Source organism: Pistacia vera, unplaced genomic scaffold (genome assembly GCF_008641045.1).
Source record: "Pistacia vera cultivar Batoury unplaced genomic scaffold, PisVer_v2 Contig117, whole genome shotgun sequence".
Classification (NCBI taxonomy): Eukaryota; Viridiplantae; Streptophyta; class Magnoliopsida; order Sapindales; family Anacardiaceae; genus Pistacia; species Pistacia vera.
Window position 1 is genome coordinate 1,795,251 of NW_022195215.1, and position 26,167 is coordinate 1,821,417.

A 26,167-nucleotide genomic window follows, 5' to 3' on the forward strand; every position below is an offset into this window, starting at 1 on the left:
AGTCCCAAAATTACCAAAATACCCATAGGCACGTTTCGACCTCATAGAATGTTGTTGTTAGGTTTTCCAATTTCCCATGTAGTAAAACACCTACATAGTTGTGGGTTCAAATTTCATACTTTTATCATGCATATTTTATTTTCTAAGAATTTTGCATAATTCCTACAATTACGAAATTTGAGCGTATTTTAGAATTCTGATTTTAGATTTTCTAAAGCATGACCAAAATCTTCAAAACTATCGGAAAACTCTCTCAAAGATTTTATTTGCATTAAGCTACTTCGGTTTACTCGGTTTTACAAAAAGAAATTATAAAAGGCATTTTAGTCATTTCCATTATCTTTTTCATTTAATGCTTTAATAAACTCTTTTTTATTTTTATCAAAAGGTAAATCATTTCTAGGATTATCTCTCATATTACCAAATTAATTGATGAATATATATATATTATACTCTATATGTATAATGTATCGTTTGATATTTTGATTGATTATAATAAATCATTATAAATTTTTTTTATCCCTTATTGAATCATTATTTCAATTCTATTATGTAATTGTCCTTATTATATTATAGTAGTTATTTATTTGAAATTTATTATACTATATATGTATAATGTACCATATGTTGTGCCTTATGTATAATGTTTATTTAGAATATTAATGAGATATTATAATATATATGGTATAATTTATTTAGAATTTGTCCATTATACATAATATGCTATAAAATAAAAATTATATATTATACATTTTACATAATTGTTATTATCCGTAATCATAATATCATAATATCATATGTTAATACTTAGTTACTTAATACAATAATACATAATATTATACTATTAATATATAATATATTTACATATATCATAATTATAATTTTGATATTTTAATTTATTATAATAAATTATTACTCTCTCCGTTTTTTTTAAAGTGTCGTTTTGAGGATATAATTTTTTTTCAAAATAAGTGTTGCTTATCTTGTCTGATATCTCTTTTTGCGATGGCCCACATCTCTTCTCTCTCTCTTTCTCTGTTCTGCGTGTCTGCCTCAATCTTCTTTCTCCACTTTTTTGTATGCCCACGTCTCCTCTCTCTTTTTGTTTACATTAAAAATATCTGTTTATAAAAAAGTGTGTAATTAACTAAAGTATCATTTATTTGGAAACGGAGGAAGTATAAATTAAAAAAAAAAAAATTGTAATACAAAACCCTCAAAACAGGGATTTTCGGAATTCTCCGAATTTCCTATTTTGGGATCGGCCCAATTTGAGAATTCTCCGAATTCTCCATTTGGGCTACGGCGGAGGCTGGAGACAGGGGTCCCCGGCCCTACCCTAGCCCCTGCCCATCCCTAATGAAATGAATGTGGTCCCAGATAATTCCGAAGGACATTCAATAACTCCATAGTTTCCAGACGACATGTCGTATCAATACACATGGTTTTATACCAGAAAAATATAAAACAGAGGTCTTCCAGAAGTTTCTACGATTGCCACCTGTACCCGTTTAAGATTTTTAAATTTAAAAATGAAGACCCGCCTCTATGAGGTAGCCGTGTGGATCCCACCCAGTAGACGCCGAATTTGAAAGTTAAAAGCAGCCGCACGCACTTCCGGTTCCGGTGAGAGGAGGCAATTTGCGTGGGTCCCACTACCCCAAACCTGAATTCATTAAAATCAATGAAGGATTTTTTTAAATTTTAATTAATTTTCAATTTCTTCTTTTTTACCGTGCTGTAAATAAAACCTATCGGCATTCGGCACATTGATTCTTGTTTTATTAGCGTTTTTTCTTTGTCACGCTCTTTCATGGCCACGCGTCACTTTGGGTTTGTAAATAAAGTGATATTACATTTATATCATTTTTTTATATTATATTTATTATATCATGATATGATACACATTATAATTAAATATATTTTTAATTTTTAATGTTATAATAAAATTAATATAATTATGATGGTAATATAATAAAGATAATGTAAAATAATGATATAAATATAAATTAATAGTAATTTTTTTTCGTAATTATTATCAACACATCAGGTCAATCATAGGTTCACATGTAACTTTATGCTTTCTCCAATGGGTATGAGGCCCCACTAAACATGTGACCTTTGATTATGAGTGCAAACCATGAGGGAGGCGCGCAATTACGCTTTTGTACACGGGAATTCTTTAACGTTTTAATTTTTATAATAATTATGTAAAAATAATAATTAAAGATCATATAATATCATGTTAATGTTACCATATATGGTGTCTGGAAGTCGACTTAAACAATAAAAGAATTGAGTACAGATAAAGTCTGATCAAATTAAAAATAATTTTTTCTCATGGTATTAATGTCTTATAGGTAGTCAACTCTTTATTCGAGATCATGAATTATTTGTATATATTTATTTAAAACTACGATGCCAAGAAATTATGCTGCAATGCCCTTATTTTTTAAATTTATTTAAATGAATCTTGCTTTTACCATTTCGCCCCAGTTAATTAATTTTTTTGGACAAAATTACCCTTGAAATCAAAACAAATTTTAGCTTGCCCAAGACACCACCCCCACCCACCTACTACCACCTATCGCCAGCCAAACCACTACCGGCCACCACGGGAAGTCGCCAGAAGTCACCTGGAGTCGTCGTGAGCAGCCCACCGTGATCGAGAGGCCCAATATGGTCGTTTCTAACCATGTTGATGGCTGAAAAGGCCATATCGGGAGCAGATCTGGTCTAATATAGCCGTTTTTTGCCATCAATATGGCCAAAAATGACCATATCGGAGCCTCATGGTCACGGTGAGCTACTCACGACGACTTTCGGAGACTTCTGGCAATGGTTTGCGTTGGTGGCAGGGGTTGGGGGTGACTTTGTCATAAATTAAAGTTTTATATAAGCTGGGGTGATTTAGCTAAATCTGAAATATTGGGGGTTAAAAAAATTATTCAAAAATTAATAATAAAAATAATATTATATTAATATTTAAAAAGAGGGCAATTTAGTAATTTAAATAACAAACTCACCAATTTATTCCCTCTAACCAAACATATTAATATAACATACCCACTAACTAACCAAACACATTTTCCTAAAGATTCCCAGTAATCTTCAAGGTAATATAAGATTCCAGTAATCCAATATTCCCAATAATCCAACATTCTCTTAACCGAACGCCCCCTAAGAGTTAAGAAAAAACAGGAAAAATTCCAGGACTCCCTTAAAAATAAGATAAAAATAAGGCTTCGTTTGTTACACTATTGGGAATAAGTTAAGCAGTAAAATATCATTATTCTCAAAATATTATTCTATATTTTTCAATTTCTTTTAAACTCCCTAAATTTATTAATGTAACTAAACACCCCCAAATATTTTTTTTAAAAATTGCAAAAACACTCTGACCACACTCCGGCGGTGGTGGCCGGCTGTCCGTATTTAATGGATGGATTGGGGGTATTTTTGTTAACTTTTAATATTTTATTATAGGGGTATTTAGTAAATAAATAAACATAAGAGGTATTTTATTAATTTTTAAATCTTACATCGTAATACTCATCCAATTTAACTTTTTTCAAAATATTATTCTAAAAACTATCAAAACCAAATACCCTAAATCTTTCCATTTTCATTTCATTTCATCTTAATTTTATGTTTACATTTATATTAATGAATAATAAATGACAGCACAGAACTCTTTATTAATCGGATTCAATATTTCAATTGCCCCAAAAAGAAAAAATAAAATAAAAAAAAGTAAAAAACACTCTCACTGCTTTCAAAAATAAAAAAATATTTCTTTTGTTTTCTAATTCCATTCAATTTAAGAACAAGGCTCCAAACAAACCAAACCAAAATAAAAACAAACAAAATAAAATAAAACATTTTCGTTATTTTTTGAATTTGAAAATTTTGAATCTTTAAGATCCAAAATTGTCCCCATTATTCATTCGTTCGTCACGTTCGTTCAGTTCTTGGTTACATTGAAACGTTTCGATTTGGATCTCTTTTCAACTCGTCATGGAGGCGATCGATGAACTCGCTGAGTTGTCCGAGTCGATGCGGCAAGCCTCCGCCGTGCTTGCCGACGAAGACCTCGACGACAAGTCGACCTCCAAACTTCCTTCGACTTTCCTCAACGTCGTCGCTTTAGGCAATGTCGTAAGTTCTTTCTGCTCCGCTTTACGACGGCGTTTTTTATTTTTTTGAATTTTTCTTTTTGGATTCTTGTTATAGATCTTTGGATCTAGTGCGTTTTGAAGGATTTCAAAAGTTGAATTTCGGTGATTAAATCTGATGACATAGTGATCCAAATGAATTTTTTGATTTACTATAATGCCAATGCGAGAAATGTTGAGGAACGACGTCGTGTTTTAGGTAATTGAAAGCGATGAAAAAGTTTTTTTTGAATGATCAACGCGTTTTCTAATTCATTTGATGAATTATGAAAGTACATTATTGTAATCTGAAGATTGATCTCTTTTTTGTATTAAAATTGATTTATAATACGCACATACTCAAATTTTAGCAGAATTCAAATAAATTAATTTGGAGTTTAATTGTTTATATAAATGTGGGGGAAATGCTGCATCTAAGTTATAATTTGAAATATTTGAAATCGAATTAGTTGTAAAATATAACATGATTTCATTTTAGTAATGTAAAGCTTGATAGATAGATGCTATTGTTTTCGTTGCATTGTTGCTAGTGCGGTAATGTTACTGAGTCAGTACTGTAGTAAACTCGAAAGGCTTGTCTTGTCATGGCACTTTACTAATGACATTTTTGTATTTCATTGATCAGGGTGCTGGTAAATCTGCAATTTTGAATAGCTTGATTGGACATCCGATTTTGGTAAGTTTGTGTTTTGTTGAGAGTTTATTATATTTTCATTGATGTGTTTCTGAAATAATGTTTTTCTCTTATTTCTTTTTTTTGTGTGTTTTGACTATATAATGTGGACAGCCAACTGGTGGAAATGGTGCTACTCGGGCTCCTATATGTGTTCAATTAAACAGGGATAGCTCTTTAAGCGCTCAGGCTATTCAATTACTGATAGACAATAAATCGCAAGAAGTTTCACCAAGTAAGGCATTTTACAGATCTGCTGTGCAATTTTGTATTGCTTATTTTTTGCTTCCTTAATGGTGCTTGACATGTAGTTAGGCAGTCAACATTGCGGTTGCACATATCTTACTTTAAGATGGATTCTTGGGGTTGGCCTTTGGCTCTGATTCTTGTTGTGTCTTTCTGAATTGGTGCATTATAAGGTGCTCTTCGGCATTCTCTTCAAAATAGGCTAAGCCAAGGCGTGAGTCGTGATGAAATATATCTGAAAATTCGTACCAGTGCAGGTGATTCTTGATCTTGTTATATTTTTTTATTTGTTGTGAGTAAATTGTCAGATTTGTTGTTTATTGCAAGAGGAGAGAGGAAAAACCAAAAGTGAATTTAGAAATAACCTCAATTAGATGTGGCATCTTGCATGTTGTGAAACATGTGAAGCTTTTTATTTGATGGGCTGTAGTTTAGTTACTCTTTTGCATATTGAGTTCTTTTGAAAAATTTTAGTTGTGTAGACACCCTGACAGTCAATCATATACAATTAAAATTCTTTTATTTATAAACCTAACAAATATGACAGTAAATGTGATGGTGTACCTGGACTAAAACATGCAAGTATTTAGGCCTTTCAGAGATTGAAATAAGTTGGTGAAGAGAAGATGTGGTTGCTTGACTTCTTTACTTAGCTAGCTTTTCTGCATCCATGCCTCTCCTTGAGGTAGTGAACAAAATGGAATTACTCAAGCCTCATAACCAATGCTCAGAGTCCCTTATCAGTACCATATGGTTGACTGTTTTCTGGACCTAATTGAATTATCTCGTTGCTACATCTGAGTCAGACCTTAATATCCATTTTATAGGATTATGGTGACATTCAAAAGTTTTCCTCCCAATCTTATAGTTCAGAGGGTGTGTAAACTGTTATTTTTGTTCTTGATGAATAAAATCTCGTCCTAATTATAAATTTATAACTCATGAAGATTCTAACTAATAATAGAAATGTTTAAAATAGTCTGTCCCTCTTTTGGCCTTGTGTACCAAATGAGGCATTAGAAGAGATAAAGCAAGAAATGTTTTTGGAGGAGAATAGATGGAAATAGTGATTTGATAAACCATTTAACAAGGTTTCTTAGTTTTTTCCAGGTGTTCACACTGATAGGAGAAGGAATCAACCACACAGCATAAACATGAACTAGAAACAATTTATTCCAAGGGTGAAATGTTTGAAGCTTGAGCATGGTTTACCTGTCATTTAAAATTCCAGGTCTATCTTTCTTTAAGGTTGAGCAGAAATCTTAGATGCAAAAGTTAAAGAAACTTACAAAAGAAGACTTCAGCTGGCTGTTAATTGGTTTCTTAGGGCTTATAATTTAGTTTCTATTAGGATGATTGCAGTATAGTACTAGTAGATAAGACTTGGGCTAAGTTTACTGGATTTTCTTATGGGTTAAGCCTAGTTACTTTATCATGCAATGTGGACCCAAGTGACGCAGGATTTAGGAAATTTATTATTAAAAAGCTGATAACTATTGATTCCTTTTCTTTCTTGTGGTTAATTTTAAGTTTTTAGGCTCGAAGTTCTTGTATTCAAGTCATTTTTGCTTAGAAGTGTGGAGGTAGATCTTCAAGTTCTTTTGGCCATGATCCAAAACTGTTATGGGTCTAGTAGTTTATATAACAGATTGGTATCCAAAGCTACACCAATAACTCAATACATCGAGAAGAACCATTCAGTACTTATGTTGAAATTTTGTTTTGGGAATATGTGAATTGCAGATAGTTCTATATGTCCCTGATTTATTTGAATTTTTGTTGAAATACATTAATGAATTACATGAGATGAGTGGGCTATGAGTAAATATTATCTGTATCACCCACCCTTGATTTAGCAAGGTTCACCTGAGCACAATGTTATATAAAGTATCTTTTAACTGATTGGATGGCAGTTCTTGGTGAATGAACAAAAGAATGTATCCATCTTTATTTCTATCTCTTCAGAGCAATTTACCCATTTGTTTTAAATGGTTATATTTCTCTTAGCAATCTTTAAAAGGGATTTTTTGTCTTTACTTTCTGCAGCTCCGCCTTTGAAGTTGATTGACTTACCTGGATCAGATCAAAGAATTATGGATGATACAATGGTGAGTAGTTGAATGCTATCTCTTTAGTTTTAACATCATACAGTAAGTTATTGAATGGCCTCTACTTTTGTTTTTTGTTTTTCCCTTTTTTTTATATGGTTCATAATAAGCTCTTTGTTGCATAATTGTTCAGATATATATTCAGTTGCAAGATGCTCATGCTGGAAGTTCATTTGATATTTCCATCTTAATGTGTTTTTTTCAGATTAGCAAGTATGTTGAGCACAATGATGCTATTTTGCTAGTTATTATACCTGCTACCCAAGCACCAGAAATTTCAGCATCTCGAGCTCTCAAAATTGCGAAGGAATATGATGCAGAGAGTGGGTCTATTGTTAAATTGCATCTTCTTATCCCTGTGTTTGAAAAGAATTATAAAGTCAGTGTATTCTTTAACTCTTTTATTTTTTTGTTTATTTAAAATTTATTATAGGTACTAGAACAGTTGGTGTTATTAGTAAAATTGATCAAGCAGAGGGAGAACCAAAAGCACTTGCAGCTGTTCAGGCTCTCCTAATGAATCAGGGTCCACCAAAAACATCTGATATTCCATGGGTTGCTGTAATTGGTCAATCTGTCTCTATAAGTTCTGCACCATCTGGAAGTGCTGCATCAGAGAGCCCTTTAGAAGCTGCTTGGCGAGCTGAGATAGAAACACTAAAAAAGTCGCTGACTGGAGCTCCTCAAAATAAGCTTGGTAGAATTGCTTTGGTGGATGCCATTGCTGGGCAGATGCGTAATCGTATGAAAGTCAGGCTTCCAAATCTCCTTTCTGGGTACATACTTACATGCTGCTTTGATTTTTGTGTAACATAATTTATTTTAAAATTTTATACAATTTGTTATAATTCAACTATCCTTTGGTGATGTTTACATTTTATGTCATTAAGACTAATAGGAATATTCTCATTTTTGTTGAAAAACTTGGTCATTGGGAGAATTTATACAAAGAATTGAAAATTCTAATATATGAGTGCTGCTTGAAGATTATTTATGAAGATGTTGGATTTCACTGCATTCCAATTTCAGGACTGATTTGTAGCTATATGTAAGAGTTGACTTTAAGCTTTGGAATGTATGTACATAGGAGACTTTATATGCAAATTGCCTTTTGAATGTATCTTCCTATACTTTCTTTGCAGGCTTCAAGGTAAGTCTCAAATGGTTCAGGATGAATTAGTGAGGCTTGGTGAACAATTGGTTGATAGTTCAGAAGGTACAAGGGCTTTAGCTTTGCAGCTGTGCCGTGAATTTGAAGACAAGTTTCTCCTGCATTTAACAGGCGGTGAAGTGAGTTGTTGTTTCCTTTAAGATCTATATGCATATTTGTTGATTAATACTGCAAAACAAGAACAAAATGGAAAGGTGTAGGACTTAGTATGAACTCTGTTCTGCAACCAATATATTTCTTGTTGACAATTTTCCTTTGCTTCAGGGTAGTGGTTGGAAAGTTGTTGCAAGTTTAGAGGGCAACTTTCCTAACAGGATCAAGCAACTCCCCTTAGATAGACATTTTGACATAAACAATGTGAAGAGGGTAGGTCTCCACTTCCAAATTCATTCTGTTTATATCTCTCATTTACTGATATTCTCTTGAGGTGCTCTGCGTTTACATTGACTGGTTTTAATTGTACTAGGTTGTCCTAGAAGCAGATGGTTATCAACCTTATCTTATATCTCCGGAGAAAGGGTTAAGGTCTTTAATAAAAAGTGTCCTTGAGATGGCAAAGGAACCATCACGTCAGTGCATTGATGAGGTATGTACCATCAATACTCTACCAGAAGTTAGATTTCTAAACATGTTTCTAAGTACAGCAACTATTGGGTTTTCACTTTGTCTGTTGGTTTGTCTGCCATGCAGCTCATTATGGGTTTGATATTTGTATGTGACTGAATCTCTGTAGTCTATTGGGAAATATTAGGACGTCAAATATCATATAATGTGGTTGGACCAAAAATTATGTATAATTGTTATCTGCATATGATTGCAGCATTTTATTTCACTTGATTACTTTTTGTGTTGCAATGCTCCTAGCTTCTTTGATCCTCAATATCAAATTTATGCACTATCTTTTCTTGCAATGGGTGTTTTTTCTGATTGATAAATGAAGTATTAATACCTACTATTTTCTTCAGCTTAATGAACCAGCCACATATTCCCACCCTTCTGATCTAACCATATGTGCTTCATGCTTTATTTTTCTTGGTTTACTCTTTATACTAATTTTGGATGGTGGATGAATCAGGTGCATCGTGTATTGGTGGATTTAGTTTCTTCAGCCGCAAATGCCACTTCTGGTCTTGGAAGATATCCTCCTTTTAAGAGAGAGGTAACAATGTCTTCCAGCTTATAATATTTCTTGTCAAGATCTTGTTTGGTTATCATCTCAGTTTCTCTACAAATTTTAACTAGGTTGTGGCAATTGCAACTGCTGCACTGGATGGATTTAAGAATGAAGCAAAAAAGATGGTAGTTGCACTGGTTGATATGGAGCGTGCGTTTGTTCCACCTCAACACTTCATCCGTTTGGTGCAAAGGCGGTATGTTCTCAAAGATACTTTTATCAATCTTAAGTTTTTTTCATTAACGAAACAATTCCTATATGTTATGACATTTCCTTGTGTATACATTTAATACTATATTTTTTGGGAAATATTTTGCTCCAATTGATTGAGCTGTTTTCCTTTGTTATATTGTGCGGTTGTTGATGACAACTTTTGGCTAGGGTGCACTATTTTGCCAATTCTTATGTGTAATATATACAGAATGGTCTCAGGTTCTGTATTGTAAGCATTCAGTTCAGTTTGTAAAGGAGTTGGCCTGTTTATATTTTTGATAAGACCTAGATTGATATATTCATATATAAAAAGATTTACTAAAAGGTGTACAATGTTGTCTGCAAATAGACTAGTCAGAAACTAGGTTTAGACAACTCAAAAGCATAAACAAATAATTCTGGAACAAATTATTTAAATTTCATTATTTCACCATAATTGTGTGTGGTTGAGTGTCATCTGTTTCTTTATTTTTCCATTGATTTTTCCCTGTTTGATATGTAGTAATCTTTTGGCCTGCTTTTGTTCATTTGATTGTTCCACATTGAAATTTTCACCAGAATGGATAGACAACGTCGTGAGGAAGAGCAAAAGAGCCGATCCTCAAAGAAGGCAGTGGAGGCAGAGCAGTCCTTACTGAATAGGGTGTGGGATATTTACTTTCTCTAAGCTATGTTGTGTGCTTGAGTTACGTGATATTGTATTGAAAGTAAGTTTGTTGCTGTTGCATTTGACAATTTTCCTTGCTTTCATCTTAGGCAACTAGCCCCCTAACAGGTGGACAACAATCTGGAGGAAGCTTGAAATCAATGAAAGATAAATCTGGTCAACCAGATAAGGATGTGACAGAGAGTTCAACAACCTTAAAGACTGCAGGGCCTGGTGGTGAGATAACAGCAGGTTTGTGCACAAACATATTAAACATTAGGGCTAAAAACTGTTAAATATACATTCCTGCTCCTTTACATTTTCATACCAGTAGTGGTTAAAAATTCATCATTTTAAGTAGATAGTATTGAAGGTAATAAAACCCCCACCTTACGGCCATAAGATCACTTCATGCATTGCTAAGAGGAATGCGGCTTGTGAGGACCTGCTTCTGTTTCTTGATGGTTCTTATTTATGTGCATTAATACTTAAGCTGCTTTGTCACAAGTTTTAGCTTGTCAAGATTGTTCTTCAGTCGACATCTTGGGAAACCAAAGGTCATAATTAAATTTAATGGAAGCCACAGAATATGGTTTCTAATGTACAAATATTAAATTTGAGATACTTATGTTAAGCCTTGTTCTAATATAAATTATGTTAAATTTTTAGCTTTTGATATTAGTGGTTCCTCAATATTGTATCACAACCAAGCTATTCAAGAGGCCTTGTATTTGAATTCCCCATTCTGTTCATTAAATTATAAAATGGGGCATTCAGTTCGTGTTTGGATGCACATGAGAAGACTATTATTAAATTTGACCAAGCATCTGGGTTGGGGGCAATGTAAATGTCAATATCAGGACTTCTATGACAAAGTTAAGCTTTTGGGATTAGTTATTCCTCAGGGTTCTTGTTCTTATACCTCAAGTTTAGTACGCCTTTTGCTAATAACTTGTCAAGCTCTCAAGTCCACTTCTATTTATTGTGTGCCCCTTTGGAAAGCTTATTCCCTTTTGTCTGTCCTTAGTCAAAATTTGTTGCAACATTTTCAGCATCCACGAGTTTTAAGTCCACTTCTATTATTGTGTGCCCCCTTTGGAAAGCTTATTCCCTTTTGTCTATCCTTAGTCAAAATTTGTTGCAACATTTTCAACATCCACGAGTTTTATTGCTGTATTATATTTATTTAAACTTTTAGTCCGATAATCTTTTTATGATATATAAGGGCTACATATTCTTTTTTGCCTTGTCATTGGTTTTATCCTGTATCTGCAGGATTTTTGTTGAAGAAAAGTTCTAAAACAAATGGGTGGAGCAAGAGATGGTTTGTTTTAAATGAGAAAACTGGCAAGGTTAGCAGTTAGAATTTTAGCTCATGAATCAAGACTTTATGTTGTTTGAACCTATTCAATTTTTTGTTTTGACATGATCTGGTGCCATGCTGGATAGTTCAAGTACCTTTTGCACTATTTTGTCTTGTTTTTTAAATGTGATATGTTCGATTTTGAAACTTCTGCAATATCCTTTTTTTTATTGTCACATTAATATGTGTCTCTTCCTCCATCTTGAAATTCTGCTCCACTATGAAAAAGCTTTTTTTACATGAAAGAGAAGTTAGAGGCTGTTACTTTTAATGCCAATTCGGTATCTTCTAAATCATTGGATTGCTTAGATCAATGACCAAGAATGTCTGTCACAAATTTGTGTTATAATGCTTGATCCTGATATGTATTGTAGGATAGGATATAGTAGACTTTTTTCTTTTGGATTAGAAATAAAAAGGAATTTACGAAATGATCAGAGAAAGGCAACAAATAATCATTTATTGTATTTCTTGTATTATGATCAGAAAATAATACATCAATATATAGGAAAATAAAGAACTAATCTAGGAAACAAATAATCTAATCTAGGAAATGAATAATCTAACTTCCTATTTTACAGATTTTGTTCTTAATAAATATTGATTACAATCCTAATATTCTAATATAGAATTATACACATAGAAGTATACACTTCAACACTTCCCCTCAAGCTGGAGCATATAAGTCACATGTACCAAGCTTGCTACAGATAAAATCAATGCGCGGACCCCTGAGAGATTTAGTGAGGATGTCTGTTAACTGGTCTTTGGAACTGACATGACTACTGGTAATACATCCAGATAGAACTTTTTCCCGAATAAAATGATAATCAATTTTTATGTGCTTAGTCCTCTAATGAAATATTGGATTAGAGGCAATATGGAGAGCAACTTGATTATCACAAAGCAACTTCATTTGTGACACTTATACAAATTTCAACTCTTGGATAAGTTGCTTTAACCAAATGAGCTCACAAGTAGCTAAGGCCATTGCCCGTTATTCAACTTCTACGCTTGATCGGGCAACAACAGCTTGCTTCTTACTTTTCCAAAACACTAGGTTTCCTCCAATAAAAACGCAAAAACCTAAAGTAGAACGTCTAACAGATGGAGACCCTGCCCAATCAGCGTCAGAATATCCAACAATATGCGAATTACCCGTGTTCTCATATAACAAGCCTTTGCCTGGTGCACCCTTTATATATCTTAAAATCCGAACAACTGCATCCCAATGCTATCACATGGAGACTATAGGAACTGACTTACAACACTAACAGAAAATGAAATATCAGGTCGTGTGATAGTGAGATAATTAAGTTTACCAACCAGTCTTTGGTATCTTCCACGATCAGCTAGCGGCTCCCTCTGTCCAGGTGCGAGTTTTAAGTTAGGATCCATAGGAGAGTTTATTGGTCTGCAATTTGACAGTCCTATTTCTTCAAGAATATCTAGTGCATACTTTCTCTAAGAGATAACAATACCAGATTTGGACTGAGCAACTTCTATACCAAGGAAGTATTTAAGAAGTCCTAAATCTTTGGTTTGAAAGTGTCTTGAATAAATGCTTCTTCAATTGTTCAATACCATCTTGATCACTTCCTGTAATGACAATGTCATCAACATAGACAACCAGATAGATATATTGCCCTGGTGTTGTATGTCTATAAAAAACATAATGATTAGACTCGCACTGAATCATACCAAACTCTTGGATAACAGTACTGAATCGTCCAAACCAGACACGAGGAGACTGTTTCAAACCATACAGAGAATGACGGAGTTTGCATACCAAGGCAGACTCCCCCTAAGCAACAAACCCAGGAGGCTGCTCTATATAAATATCTTCTTAAAGTTCACCATGAAGAAAGACATTCCAATTGATGTAGAGGCCAATGTTGAATAATAGCCATTGCTAAGAATAAGCGAACAAAAGACATCTTAGCAATGGGGGAAAAAGTATCAAAAATAATCTATCCCATGTATCTGAGTGTAGCCCTTGGCAATCAATCGGGCCTTTAAGCAATCAACTTGATCATCAGGACCAACTTTGACCGTATAAATCCAGCGACACCCAACAGTCGAATGTCTTGGAGGTAATGGAACTAACTCCCATGTGTGATTATGATGCAAACCGTGATCTCATCAACTATTGCCTGACGCCATCCAGATCAAAGAGTGCCTCATGAACATTTGAAAGGATAGAAACAGAAGAAAGTGTGGACACAAATGCATAATATGATGAAGATAAACGATGATAACTTAAAAAATTATAGATCGGATGAGGGTTGCGAGTAGACTGCATACCTTTACGAATGACAATGGGAAACTGATCATCAGGAGAGAGGACCATGGCATTGGAGGAATCAAGAGCAAGACTGACATTGACAGGAGCCTCAGGGACACTAGCCGGATTAGGAGCAGTACCTGTAAATGGAACAAGACTATGGTCTGTGTTACAAACAGAGAATTGATTGTAATTTTCTTATATTGTATTGACAAATTATACATTAATATATAGGAAAATAAATAACTAACCTAGGAAATACATAATCTAATCTAGGAAATAAAAAAATCTAACTTCCTATTTTACAGATTTGTTCCTATTATGTATTGATTACAATCCTAATATCCTATTATAGATTTATACACTCCTATTTTACAGATTTGTTCCTATTACGTATTGATTACAATCCTAATATCCTATTATAGATTTATACACTTAATCATGCAATATCTGTAAGATTTTGCATGATTATCTACAACACTCCCCCTTAAGATGGAGCATAGATGTTAATCATGCCGAGCTTGTTACAAATATAATCAATCCGAATCTCATTCAAAGCTTTAGTGAAAACATCTATCTGCTCTCCAGTCTTCACATATCCTGTAGAAATTAAACTTTGTTGTATTTTCTCACGAATGAAATGATAGTTAATTTCAATGTGCTTATTCGTTCATGAAATACGAGATTAGAAGCAATAGGAAGAGCGGCTTAGTTATCACACCACAATTTTGCTGGCAAAGAGGCCTAAGACCAACTTCAGTCAAAAACTAATATATCCATATTACTTCACACACAGACGGGCATGCCCTATATTCTGATTCTGCACTAGATCGGGACACACAGTTTGCTTCTTACTTTTCCATGAGAACCAAATTTCCACCAATAAAAACACAGTAGCCCGTATGGATCTCTTATCTATCTTGAACCGCCCAATCTGTCATCAGAAAGCACTCAATTTATTATGTCCATGATTTCTGTACAAAATACCCCCACGTCCTGAAGCTCCTTCAGATAACACAGAATCTGTTCTAACGCTGCCCAATGATCAACAGTGGAGAAGACATGATTGACTTACCACACTGACAGAGTACGCAATATCAAGACAAGTGACTGTTAGATAGTTTTAACTTTCAATCAGTCTTCTATACCTCTCAGGATCTTCAAATAGTTCACCATCTTTGGTAAGTTGCGAATTAGAAAACATTGGCGTACTACATGGCTTAACACTTAATTTTCTTGTCTCAGTTAATAAGTCAAGTACATATTTTCTTTGAGAGAGGAAGATGCCTTTCTTGCTCCTGTTTACCTCAACCCCTAAAAAATACTTCAACACATCCTAAATCTTTTGTATGAAACTGAGTGTGAAGAAATGACTTAAGTAATGAATCCCTGTAGTGTCACTCCCAGTGATGTAATTCATTAACATATACAACAAGAGAATATTTGCCAACTGCCGATTGTTTGTAAGAGACTGAGTGATCAACTTGCTCTTTGTCTTCCGAACTTTGCAACTACCCACTAAATTTCCCCAACCAAGCAGTGGACTCTGTTTCAAACCATACAACGATTTGCGAAGATGACAAACTTTCCATACTCTCCCTGAGCAACAAATTCAAGTGGTTTGCTTCATATGACTTCTTTCTAAGGTCACCATGTAAAAAGGCAATTTTTTATGTCCAACTGATGTAATGGCCCAAGAATGAGTAGTCGCCATAGAGATAAATATCGAACAGAAATCATTTAGCCACAGGGAAAAAGGTGTCAGAATAATCCACTCCATAAGTTTGAGCATAGCCTTAGCTACAAGACGAGCTTTAAGCCTAGCCACTGACCCATCAGGATTTATTTTAACAGCAAACACCATTTGCATCCAATAGACTTCTTTCCAATAGGTAATCAAACCAAGTTCCAAGTACCATTAACATCTAAAGCATTCATCTCTTCTATCATAGCATCACGCCAACCATGGATAGATAAGGCTTATCAGGACAGTTGCAGGAAGAACAAAGTCGAGTGATGCCCAAAAGAACAAGAAGAAGATGATAGGTGCTCATAAGACACAAATGAAGAGAGGAAAGTACATTGACTTTACCTTCTGAAGAGCAATGGGAAGATCAAGATCACTCAGTTGGATCCAACGACGAAGAGTCTTGGGTGGGACATGAAGTCTGAGTGTCTCTTAGACGGAACCATAGGATCGGAATCACTGGAGACTGGGTCTAACGACGAAGAGACTGGTACAAGAGGTTCCTGTCGACGAGAATAGACAATGCGAAATGGAGGTAGTGGACGGACAAGGGGTGGTGCCGGGAGGAACGTAGGTGGGGAAGACTCAGTGTGGGAGTAGCCGGTAGGGTGTGTACAGTTAGATTAGTAAGTCATGCGTCCTCTCCCTGACGTTATAGGTAGACGAAGTGGGAAAAAAGGGGTGTTTCTAAGAAAGTAACATCAGGTGACACCAGATATCTATTAGACTAGGACACTAACATCGAGATATCTCTTCTGAAGACGAGAGTAACCTAGAAAAACACATTTAAGATTTGGGATCTAACTCGGTGGTTACTTGGGGTCGAACATCACGAACAAAACAAGTACTACAAATATCTTTGGGGCAATAGGAGAACACAAAGCTTAGACGGAAGAGAAACTGAAGGAGTGGAACCATTCAGAATAAAGGAAGGCATGCGGTTAATTAGAAACCAGGCCGGTGGAACTGCACGGCCCAAAACTGTTTAAGAACTTGCATTTGAAATAATAGGGCTTGAGCGGTTTCAAGAAGGTGCTTATTTTTCCTCTCGGCTACTCCATGTTTGGGACGGTGTGTCAACACAAGAGGTTGATGAAGATGCCATGGGCTGCTCAATAGAGACTGAAAAGAACTCGAAATATTCTTTGGCATTATCGCTTCTTATGTCTGGACAAATATTAAATTGAGTTTTAACTTCAGCACAAAAGGCACAAAAATGAGAAACACACTCAGAACGATTTTTCATTAAATAAAGCCAATTACACAAGTTGTTCAACAAAGTAACAAAATATTTAATCCAGGTTTAGACAATAGAACACGGACCCCAAACATCTGAATGAACTAATTCAAAAGGGCAAAGCCGTTTATTGTTGACTCTTGGTCTTGAAGAAAAACGGTGTGTTTTGACAAATTGAACATGACTCACAATCTACAAAGATAATTTAATAAATTGGGACTAGGTTTCTTTAATAAATGGTTAAGGAAGGATGTCTCCTAACCGACAGGCGCCTCAAAAGGGTGCGCGAATATTGCAACATGCAATGTTCTGGGCACCGGGGTGTCAAGGATGTAAGCCTTCCAGATTCATGTCCTTACCAATAATCTGCTTCGTCGTAAGATCCCGAAACAGGCAATGAGCAGAGAAAAATGAGATGCAACATTTAAGAGCACGAGTGAGTTTACTCACAGAAATTAAATTAAAAGCGAACTGTGGTAGACTCAATACAGAGGATAGGGAATTAACAGGAGTAGGTTTAATAGACCCAGACCCAAGAACACAAGAATTGATTCATCAGCTAAAGTAACGTTAGACGAGGAATTATGTGACTGATATTGATGAGAAGAGACTAGGATTACCTGTCATATGATCTGTGGCACCAGAATCAATGACCCATTTGGAGGATGAGGAAATAACACTGTATTTGGTTTACCTAACTCGGCCGAAGCAGTGATGGAAGTAGATGAGGACTTCAGTGATTCTTGATACTGAGAAAACTTGGCAAACTCATCAGTTGAAATCATACCTTCTTTTCAGAATATCAGTAGCGGCAACTGAGCTGACTTAGGTTTCTGGGCCTTATTTTACATATTTCTACACGTGCGCTTTGTATGACGGGTTCATGACAATAGTAGCACAGAATCCCTCCTGACTCCTGACTACTCCGATCTCACGAAAATTCGAACCCCCTCCTCTATTATTGCTCCTGTTATATGAACTCCCAGTGTCATGATTCTGACTACGAGCAGCTAGACTCCGATTGACGATGAGTGCTTTCTGTACGAAGAACCCAGTAAAATGTCTTGGAGGGAGGTGATCTAAGAACTAGCAAGAACCTGAGATTTAGCAGATTCAAACTCAGAAGGAAGTCCAGCTAGGAAACTCATAATCGCCATTTTCTCTCGTTGAGCTTGTTAACTTTCACATCAGCACTCACCGGTAGAAGAATGTTAAGTCTTCATATATCTTTTTAAAATCCATAAAAATAGGTTGTAAGAGACCTATCTTGTTTCTCAGCTCGTATAAAAGCGTTGCATACATCAAAATTCGAGAAACCTTCCCTTTCCTAAGAATACAAAAAATCTAGATATGTCCTCAATTTCTTCACATATTCCAAATGATTATTAAACCAAGTACTCACTGTTGATGGAGTTTTCGTATCTGCACAAGACAATTGGGCATCCTCTCTCCACCATGTTTGTTTGAATCGTTTCAGATGAATCTTGGTGAGATGATTATCTTTACCATACTTCGCAAATAAAGACGAATTGTCTTACTCCAATCAAAATAGTTATCAGGCCTATTAAGCTTTATATCCGTAATTTTTGACATTACAGGAACTATATCAATTATAGACTTACAGCATAGTAAGAAGACGAAATAGCCAACAAAAAACTCTTTCAAAACGACTCTATATCAACAGAAACCAACAAAACTAATACCATAGACCAACAAACTGTTCTGACCTGGCAGAGAAACTGAAGAACTAATCCAAAGTCCTTGCGGAATAACAAGACCCAGCCGGAAGGGTGATTGAGACAAGTTCCTAGGTCGCACACGCCCACACGAACCGGCGCGTGGATCTGACCAGATGAAAAGGTGGCGCGTGAGACTCACGCGCTACTCCGGTGACCGACTTCAGGGAAAGGTCGATCGGCAGACGAGGCTTTTTCCTAGGCAGCGGTGAGAACAAATGGCCACTCTCTAGGGTGACTCACCAAATAATGCTCACGTTGGGCCGAAAAAAACAAACAAAAAATCAATTGAAAAAAAAAACAACCTAGAATTGCTCTAATATCATGTTACAAACAGAGAACTGATTGTAATTTTCTTATATTGTATTGACAAATTATACATCAATATATAGGAAAATAAATAACTAATCTAGGAAATAAATAATCTACTCTAGGAAATAAAAAATTTAACTTCCTATTTTACAGATTTGTTCCTATTATGTATTGATTACAATCCTAATATCCTATTATAGATTTATACACTTAATCATGCAATATCTGTAAGATTTTGCATGATTATCTACAACGTAATGGGAGACTCGGTAGTAGAAGACTGTGGGGCTATGACAGACTCCATAAGATTGGTAATGGACGGTATGGGAAGGATTGCGGTTATTTACTTACAATCTAAGGTAGAAGAAGAAAAGAATGGAGACGACTCAAAAAACGTAACTTTAGCAGAGAAAATAGTGATGTGTTGATGGAGAATAACACTTGCATCCTTTCTGAAGACATGAATACCCTAAGAAAATACACTTAGTAGATTTAGCTGTCAGTTTGTCCTGACTAGGAGGGAAAACATGGACAAAGCATGTGCACTCAAAAACATGAGGGATGGAATATAACGATTGATTAGGAAATAAAATGGATTGTGGTACCTTGTCGTTGAGGACAAAAGAGGACATTTGATTTATTAAGAAACAGGCGGTCAAAACAGTGTCCGCCCAAAAACGAAAAAGGACTTTATTATGTAAAAGTAGGGTACGAGCAATTTCAATGAGATGTCTGTTTTTACACTCAGCAGCCCCATTTTGTTGTGAGGTATAAGCACAAGACGACTGATGAAGGATTCCCTGAGAAGACATGAATTTAGTAAAGGGATCAGAGAAATACTCGCGAGCATTATCACTGTGTAATACTCGAATAACAGAACTAAATTGACTCTTAATTTCTGCACAAAAAGATCAAAGATGAAAAATAACTCGAAACGAGTTTTCATTAGGAATAACCAAGTACAGCGTGAGTAATCATCAACAAAGGCAATAAAGTACTGAAAACCTAAAATAGATGACACACGACAGGGTCCCCACACATCTGAATGAACTAACTCAAAAGCGAATGTAACCCGTTTATTGACATGCTTTGGAAAGGTGCTACGAGAATGTTTTCCAAGCTGACATGACTAACAATTTATAGACGATAAATTAGATAGACCAGGATGCATCTTTTTAAGCTTTACTAAACTAGGATGACCCAAACGATTATGAAGGAGTGTTGGAGATTCAGCGACAGTGCATGCTATAGATGGTAGATGGAGATGATAGAGGGCCTGTGACTCATGTCCTATGCCAATCATCCGTCCCATGCCTCGATCTTGTATAACAACAAAGTCAGTATCAAAAGATATAGAACAATTTAAAGAGCGGATAAGTTTACTGATAGAGATAAGATTAAATAGACGTTTGGGAATATAGAGAACATAGTCTAATTCTAAGGATGGAACTAGTTTGGCATGACCTACAACTTTAACAACAGCTTTGGAGCCATTGGCTAAAGTAACAGATGGTAAAGATGCAACATTAGAGTAAGGGTTACCAAAAACGTGATTAGAGGCACCCGAGTCAAGAACCCAAGGTCCAAGAGAAGAAGACTGAGTAAAGCATACAACTGAATTAGCCGATTGAGCGATAAAGGCAATAGATGAAGAAAACTGCTTATTTGCTTGAAATTGGAGGTATTCTTTATAATCAGCCCCAGTGAGAGTTAATGATGGTTGAGTGTGTCCTTTAGGAGAGTTAGAACAAAGATCAACCTGAGCAACATTAGCGGTTTGAGTAGGGCGACCATGTAATTTGTAACATTTTTCCTTAGTATGCACCCAACGATGACAGTAACTACACTTGGGTCGTCCGCTTCGACCACGATCTCCCTGTTCTCCTTTATAAGTAGTTTGAGATTGAGAAGCCAGAGCAAAAGAGTCAATAGCGATAGAACCGGGGACAGTACTTGGGGATGAAACCCAAAGTAACCTAGCAAATACTTCATCAAGAGATGGCATAGTAGCGCTAGCTAAAATTTGGTCTTATATAGGAGTGAGATCAGGACTAATAGCAGCAAGGTTTAGAACCATGAATAATTTATCTTATAGTGCTAGATCTTCTGCAGCAGATTTACCAACGGGTAGAAGAAGATTGTGGTCTACCTTGAGGGAGGCCATCTTACCAAGAAAATCTGACATACTCATATCCTGTTGTTTTAGATGAATGAGATTGGCCACAACGGAATACAAGCGTTGAATATCATTGGTATATAGTAGTTTAGCCTGACTCCATATCTCACAACATATGCAGTATGGTTTGTAAATGGGATGCAGATTAGTGTCAATGGATTGCCATAATAGATAACACAATTAAGCATCAGTTTTGATCCAGGAAGACTTATCTGATGTGATGTCGGTAGCCTTTGTGGTCAAGTGATCCTCTAGACCTTGACTTGTACACCATAACTCGACAGAGGCAACCCAAGAAGAATAATTTGCACTCCCAATCAACTTATCAGTGGTGATTAGTAGGAGAGACAAGAAAGAAAAACCACCGGAAGTGGAGTTTGAGTTGGAAGTAACCATGATAATTAGCAAATCTGACCAGAAACCAGAACCAGAAGTAACACGGAGCAAACAAACAAATCGGAGCAAAAGATCCGGCGAGGATAGCGGCAAAATCCGGTGAAGCTGTTGGAGTTTGACGTTGAAGGCAGTAGAACCTTAGTGGGTTTTGCTCGCCGTCGTCTTCTGAGCAAGTTGGTGCCGATGGTGAGAACTAACGCTCGCTGGAAAAGGAGATCAGAGTTGGATATATCGGAAAGAAACACCACTCGTGGAGGCGCATGCGGCGGTTGATGACGTCGATCTTTGTGAGGTTCTGCCAGCGAGATGGAGACGATGGGACACGTATGGTCAGATGGAGGTTCTGACCAACGGAGAGAGACGAGTAATTGTTGCCGGAAAAAAAAAAATTTAATTTTTTGACAACCTAACTCTGATACCATGAGAAAAATTAGAGAGAACTAATAGTGTGTTTGTATTTCTTGTATTATGATCAGAAAATAATACATCAATATATCGGAAAATAAAGAACTAATCTTGGAAACAAATAATCTAATCTAGGAAATGAATAATCTAACTTCCTATTTTACAGATTTTGTTCTTAATATGTATTGATTACAATCCGAATATCTTAATATAGAATTATACACTTCAACAGATAGATTATCTATGCAAATTCTAATGGTATACTAAAAAAAAAAAATTGATCGTAATGTTTGAGAAAACATGTTATGGGCATTTTCTTTTTCTATTAATTGTTTACCTGCTACTTTGATAATTTTAAATAAGGCTTGCTACTGATTTTGCCTTTATAAGAGAGAAATTGAAGATCTTTGCTATTGTTCTGATGATAATTTTTATTCTCCTAATTAATGCTGGTCTTAACATCACCCTTATATGCAGCTTGGCTATACCAAAAAACAAGAAGAAAGACATTTCCGTGGTGTGATCTCCTTGGAGGTATGAAGTGCCTGTTAAGAGTATTATCTTCTTTCTTCTAGATGCTGAGTATTGCATTTTATGTTTATACAAATTTGCGAACTTGAATTAGTTTTTCTCTTCGTTTCATGAGTTTTAATGGTGGATTGACATTTGTTCAGTGTTTTCTTATTACTATCACTTGGAAATATGTGGATTCATTTTGTGACTTCTTTTTAAGATACAATGTTGTGTGTTCTAACTTTTTCTTTCATGGGCTTTGTGTCTAGAGAATAACTGGATGATCCAATTCCAAATTTTATTACTTATCTACAAGAGCAAAAGAAAATTTTATATTATTTAAATATTCAAACTCAGTGGTTACAATGAGTTTAGAAAGTACTTGGAATGCTCCTAGATTCATCAATAATATAGGTTTAAAGAAAATGTCTTGTAGTTTGGTTAATAATGATGGTCACTAATGCCACAAGGAAAAGTTTGATAAGGATGTAACTTCAGATTAAGAAACAAATAAAGTTTTTATGTCATATCTTGAACTATATTTTGGTTGCTTTGTTAGTATTATCTGTAGGTGAGGGAAAACATGTGCTTGTATCTAGTTTAGGGGCAAAGAACGTAGTTTTATCCTTGGTATAAATTAGAAGTATTAGTCCTTAGCACTTGTTTCTTTTTCATGCCTAAAATTGTGTCACATGTTTCAGTAGTTGATCATATTTTATCTTGGAATTGTTTAGTGTTGATAATATTTTATTAATTTGGATATTATGTTGAATCTATTATCTTCCGGGTTGACATGGCATTATAAGTATCTGAGATTGAATGTGATAAGATGTAGTTTAATATTATGTGGTTCTTAGCCTTTGAATCTTTGAGTTTCGGGTTGATGCTCACAGTGAAATTTTAACTTGTCTTCTATGCTAATTGCATTATCGTCCGACCTTTTAATTAAATGTTCAGGAATGCAATGTTGAGGAAATGTCTGATGAGGAAGATGCTTCTTCATCAAAGAGCTTGAAAGATAAAAAGGCTAGTAAAGCAGAAAAAGGACCCAGTCTTCTTTTCAAGATCACAAGCAGGATTCCATATAAGACTGTTATGAAAGGTAGAAGGTTCAGATCTAGATTGCCTCTATTATTTTTTACCTTTTTGGGGCTGATTTTTTTTTTTTTTTTCCGCTCCTATATGGTTACACTACAATGTACAATAAAAATTATCATTTTGCAGCTCACAGTGCTGTTCTGTTAAAGACTGAGACTGTGCAAGAAAAGGTTGAATGGATAAACAAGCTGAGAAATGTGATCCAGTCTAGAGGAGGTGATGTGAGTGTTAGGGGTGAACCTGGTCTTCCCATGCGGCACAGTCATTCCGATGGCTCACTGGTGAGTCTGAAAAAGTATCTAAAAATGTCAAATTTAGTCAGTTACATGATGCTTGTAGTTGCTTGTTGTGTAACTTTGTGGCATTGCTTGATGCAGATAACTTTATTGTTTCTTTTGATTCACTCTAGGTTTTTGCTTCCTTTGGGAACGTATTTTCCTTGAAATAATCGGGATCAGTTTTCATTCATGAATAAGTGAAATTCTACTTGTTCTTTGTAGATCATCAGCTGCATCACATATAAATTTATAAGAATTCATAATTAAACTATAACTATGCTTTTCCAGTATCTGCTCTTTTGTCCGTTTTGGAGCTCGGGATTCTTTAGTTCACTGTATATTCATTAACATATAAAATAGTATTTTCCTGAGCTCTTGTTCAATTGTTTCTGCAACCTTTTGGGTTTTTATCTGATCATTATGCTAATTCATAACATCTGTAGGAAACAATGGCTAGAAGACCTGCAGATCCAGAAGAAGAGCTTCGGTGGATGTCTCAAGAAGTACGTGGTTATGTCGAAGCTGTTCTTAACAGCCTTGGTGCCAATGTGCCAAAAGTCAGTTTGTTCGCTCGAATTCCTGCATCATTTTATCGTTATCTCTTTCACCAAAATGGTTATATTCATATATTTTCTGTCAATGTTTTGAATGAGCAGGCAGTCGTTCTTTGCCAAGTAGAGAAGGCCAAGGAAGACATGCTTAACCAGTTATACAGTTCTATAAGGTTAGCACCTTCTTTTCATTCTCGTTGGTGTCCATTGACAAGTAATAAGATATAATTTTGTTTTCATGTCAACTTGGTTCTAAAGAAACAACTTTATGTTCATGCATTGATGCTTAGTGCCCAAAGCACGCAAAGGATTGAAGACCTACTTCAGGAGGACAAAAACATGAGAAGTAAGAGGGAGCTTTGCCAGAAGCAGTCTGCCCTTCTTTCAAAACTCATGAGCACACTCAGCGTCCACGACAACCGAGCAGCCGCTGCCACCAGCTGGGCTAATAGTGGTGTTGGAGCAGGTAATTTTGGCTGAACAATTCGCAGTGTTTTTGATGTACAGTTATGGCGATAATGCATTCAGGGTTATTTTCACTTCTACAAGAAAATTGCTTTGAAAGCAAACTCATTTTAAAAGTAGGAACTCCTGTAATTTTAAAGCTTAAACTTTTGGTGTCACTGTCCACTATACATTTATTTCAAAATCCTTTATGCTTTAGATGCTATTTTCTCTGATGCAGGACTCTTTATTGGTAGTTTTACATTCTGATATAAAGAGATTTCATGTTTTGTTACACTTAAAACTCCGTCTGGTTTTGTTTTTCGAAACCTTCCATTTCCTTTAATTCCACCAACTTCTGTTCTAATTACTTACAGAAAGCAGCCCAAGAACACCTGCTTCAGGTGGTGATGACTGGAGGGCTGCATTTGATGCTGCTGCAAATGGTCGCGCTGACTCATTCAGGTCCAGGTCAAATGGCCACAATCGGCGATACAGTGATCCACCCCAGAACGGTGACGATACATCAAGCTCACACTCAAGCCGCCGCACACCTAATCGATTGCCACCAGCACCACCACCACAATCAACTTCACCATACAGATATTAGGTAAGCTTTAGACCCAAAAAATATTATTCATGCATTCTTGTCGAGCGTCGTGGGTGTTCTGTCTTGTCCCATCTTGCTCCATATTTGAGCATTTCCCAAGCTCAAAATTATTTTACTGTAGCATTGTAGACGTAGAATAGATTCATTTGTAGATATATAATATTGCAGTTAGTATGGTCTGATTTTGATATGTAATTTCGATATCATGTTCATTGATATTACATATTGATTTCTTTGTCATGTATTTGTTTGTATTGAATCTTAATGAGCAAAGTAATTTTTTTTTTTTTTTCGCTATACAAATTTATGTTACATAAAATGAATGAAAAAATTCATAAAATAATATTTAATAATAAGACATAATGTTAGAACGGTGACGATAGGCCGCACAGTGTTTTAAAACCTGACTCAGTCCGGTCGGTTAAACCGATTTAACCAAGACCTAGGAGCTTCATTGGGTTGGGTTAACACCCTGTTCACTCAAAATCCTAAAATTTGGGANTGTTAATATTCAAGAGTGAATATTGTTATGCCAAAATTTAGAATATCACTTGGTCATGTTAGTTCCATGAGAGAAATGGCCCTTATTGTTTGGTTCTAGTTACTTGAAC

At 35.4% G+C, this 26,167-nt stretch overlaps 1 protein-coding gene across 2 annotated transcripts; it reads left to right on the plus strand.

Moving 5' to 3' along the window:
* Positions 1-3,857: 3,857 nt before the first annotated feature.
* Positions 3,858-25,824, plus strand: LOC116107435 (dynamin-2A-like). 2 transcript variants are annotated; one of them, XM_031393712.1, is made up of 22 exons: positions 3,858-4,158; positions 4,801-4,851; positions 4,963-5,083; positions 5,268-5,351; positions 7,141-7,202; positions 7,408-7,525; positions 7,636-7,978; positions 8,345-8,492; positions 8,638-8,739; positions 8,840-8,959; positions 9,449-9,532; positions 9,616-9,743; positions 10,319-10,403; positions 10,517-10,658; positions 11,682-11,758; positions 22,540-22,596; positions 23,533-23,677; positions 23,800-23,954; positions 24,395-24,508; positions 24,608-24,675; positions 24,793-24,968; positions 25,324-25,824. In XM_031393712.1, exons 1-22 carry the CDS (start codon positions 4,018-4,020, stop codon positions 25,554-25,556), a joined length of 2,754 nt encoding a protein of 917 aa, XP_031249572.1. In that variant the 5' UTR covers positions 3,858-4,017; the 3' UTR covers positions 25,557-25,824. The 2 variants fall into 2 exon arrangements, with proteins under 2 accessions (XP_031249572.1, XP_031249580.1); XM_031393720.1 differs by lacking the exons at positions 3,858-4,158; positions 4,801-4,851; positions 4,963-5,083; positions 5,268-5,351 and adding an exon at positions 6,205-6,325.
* The last annotated feature ends 343 nt before the right edge of the window (positions 25,825-26,167 follow it).

What these genes read in the sequence shown, in the direction of transcription:
- LOC116107435 (XM_031393712.1), top strand. Translation starts at nt 4,018, where the DNA reads ATGGAGGCGATCGATGAACTCGCTGAGTTGTCCGAGTCGATGCGGCAA. An exon ending in CTTCCAAATCTCCTTTCTGG is followed by an intron (nt 7,979 to 8,344) that starts GTACATACTTAC and finishes CTTTCTTTGCAG; the next exon opens with GCTTCAAGGTAAGTCTCAAA. An exon ending in AGCAGTCCTTACTGAATAGG is followed by an intron (nt 10,404 to 10,516) that starts GTGTGGGATATT and finishes CTTTCATCTTAG; the next exon opens with GCAACTAGCCCCCTAACAGG.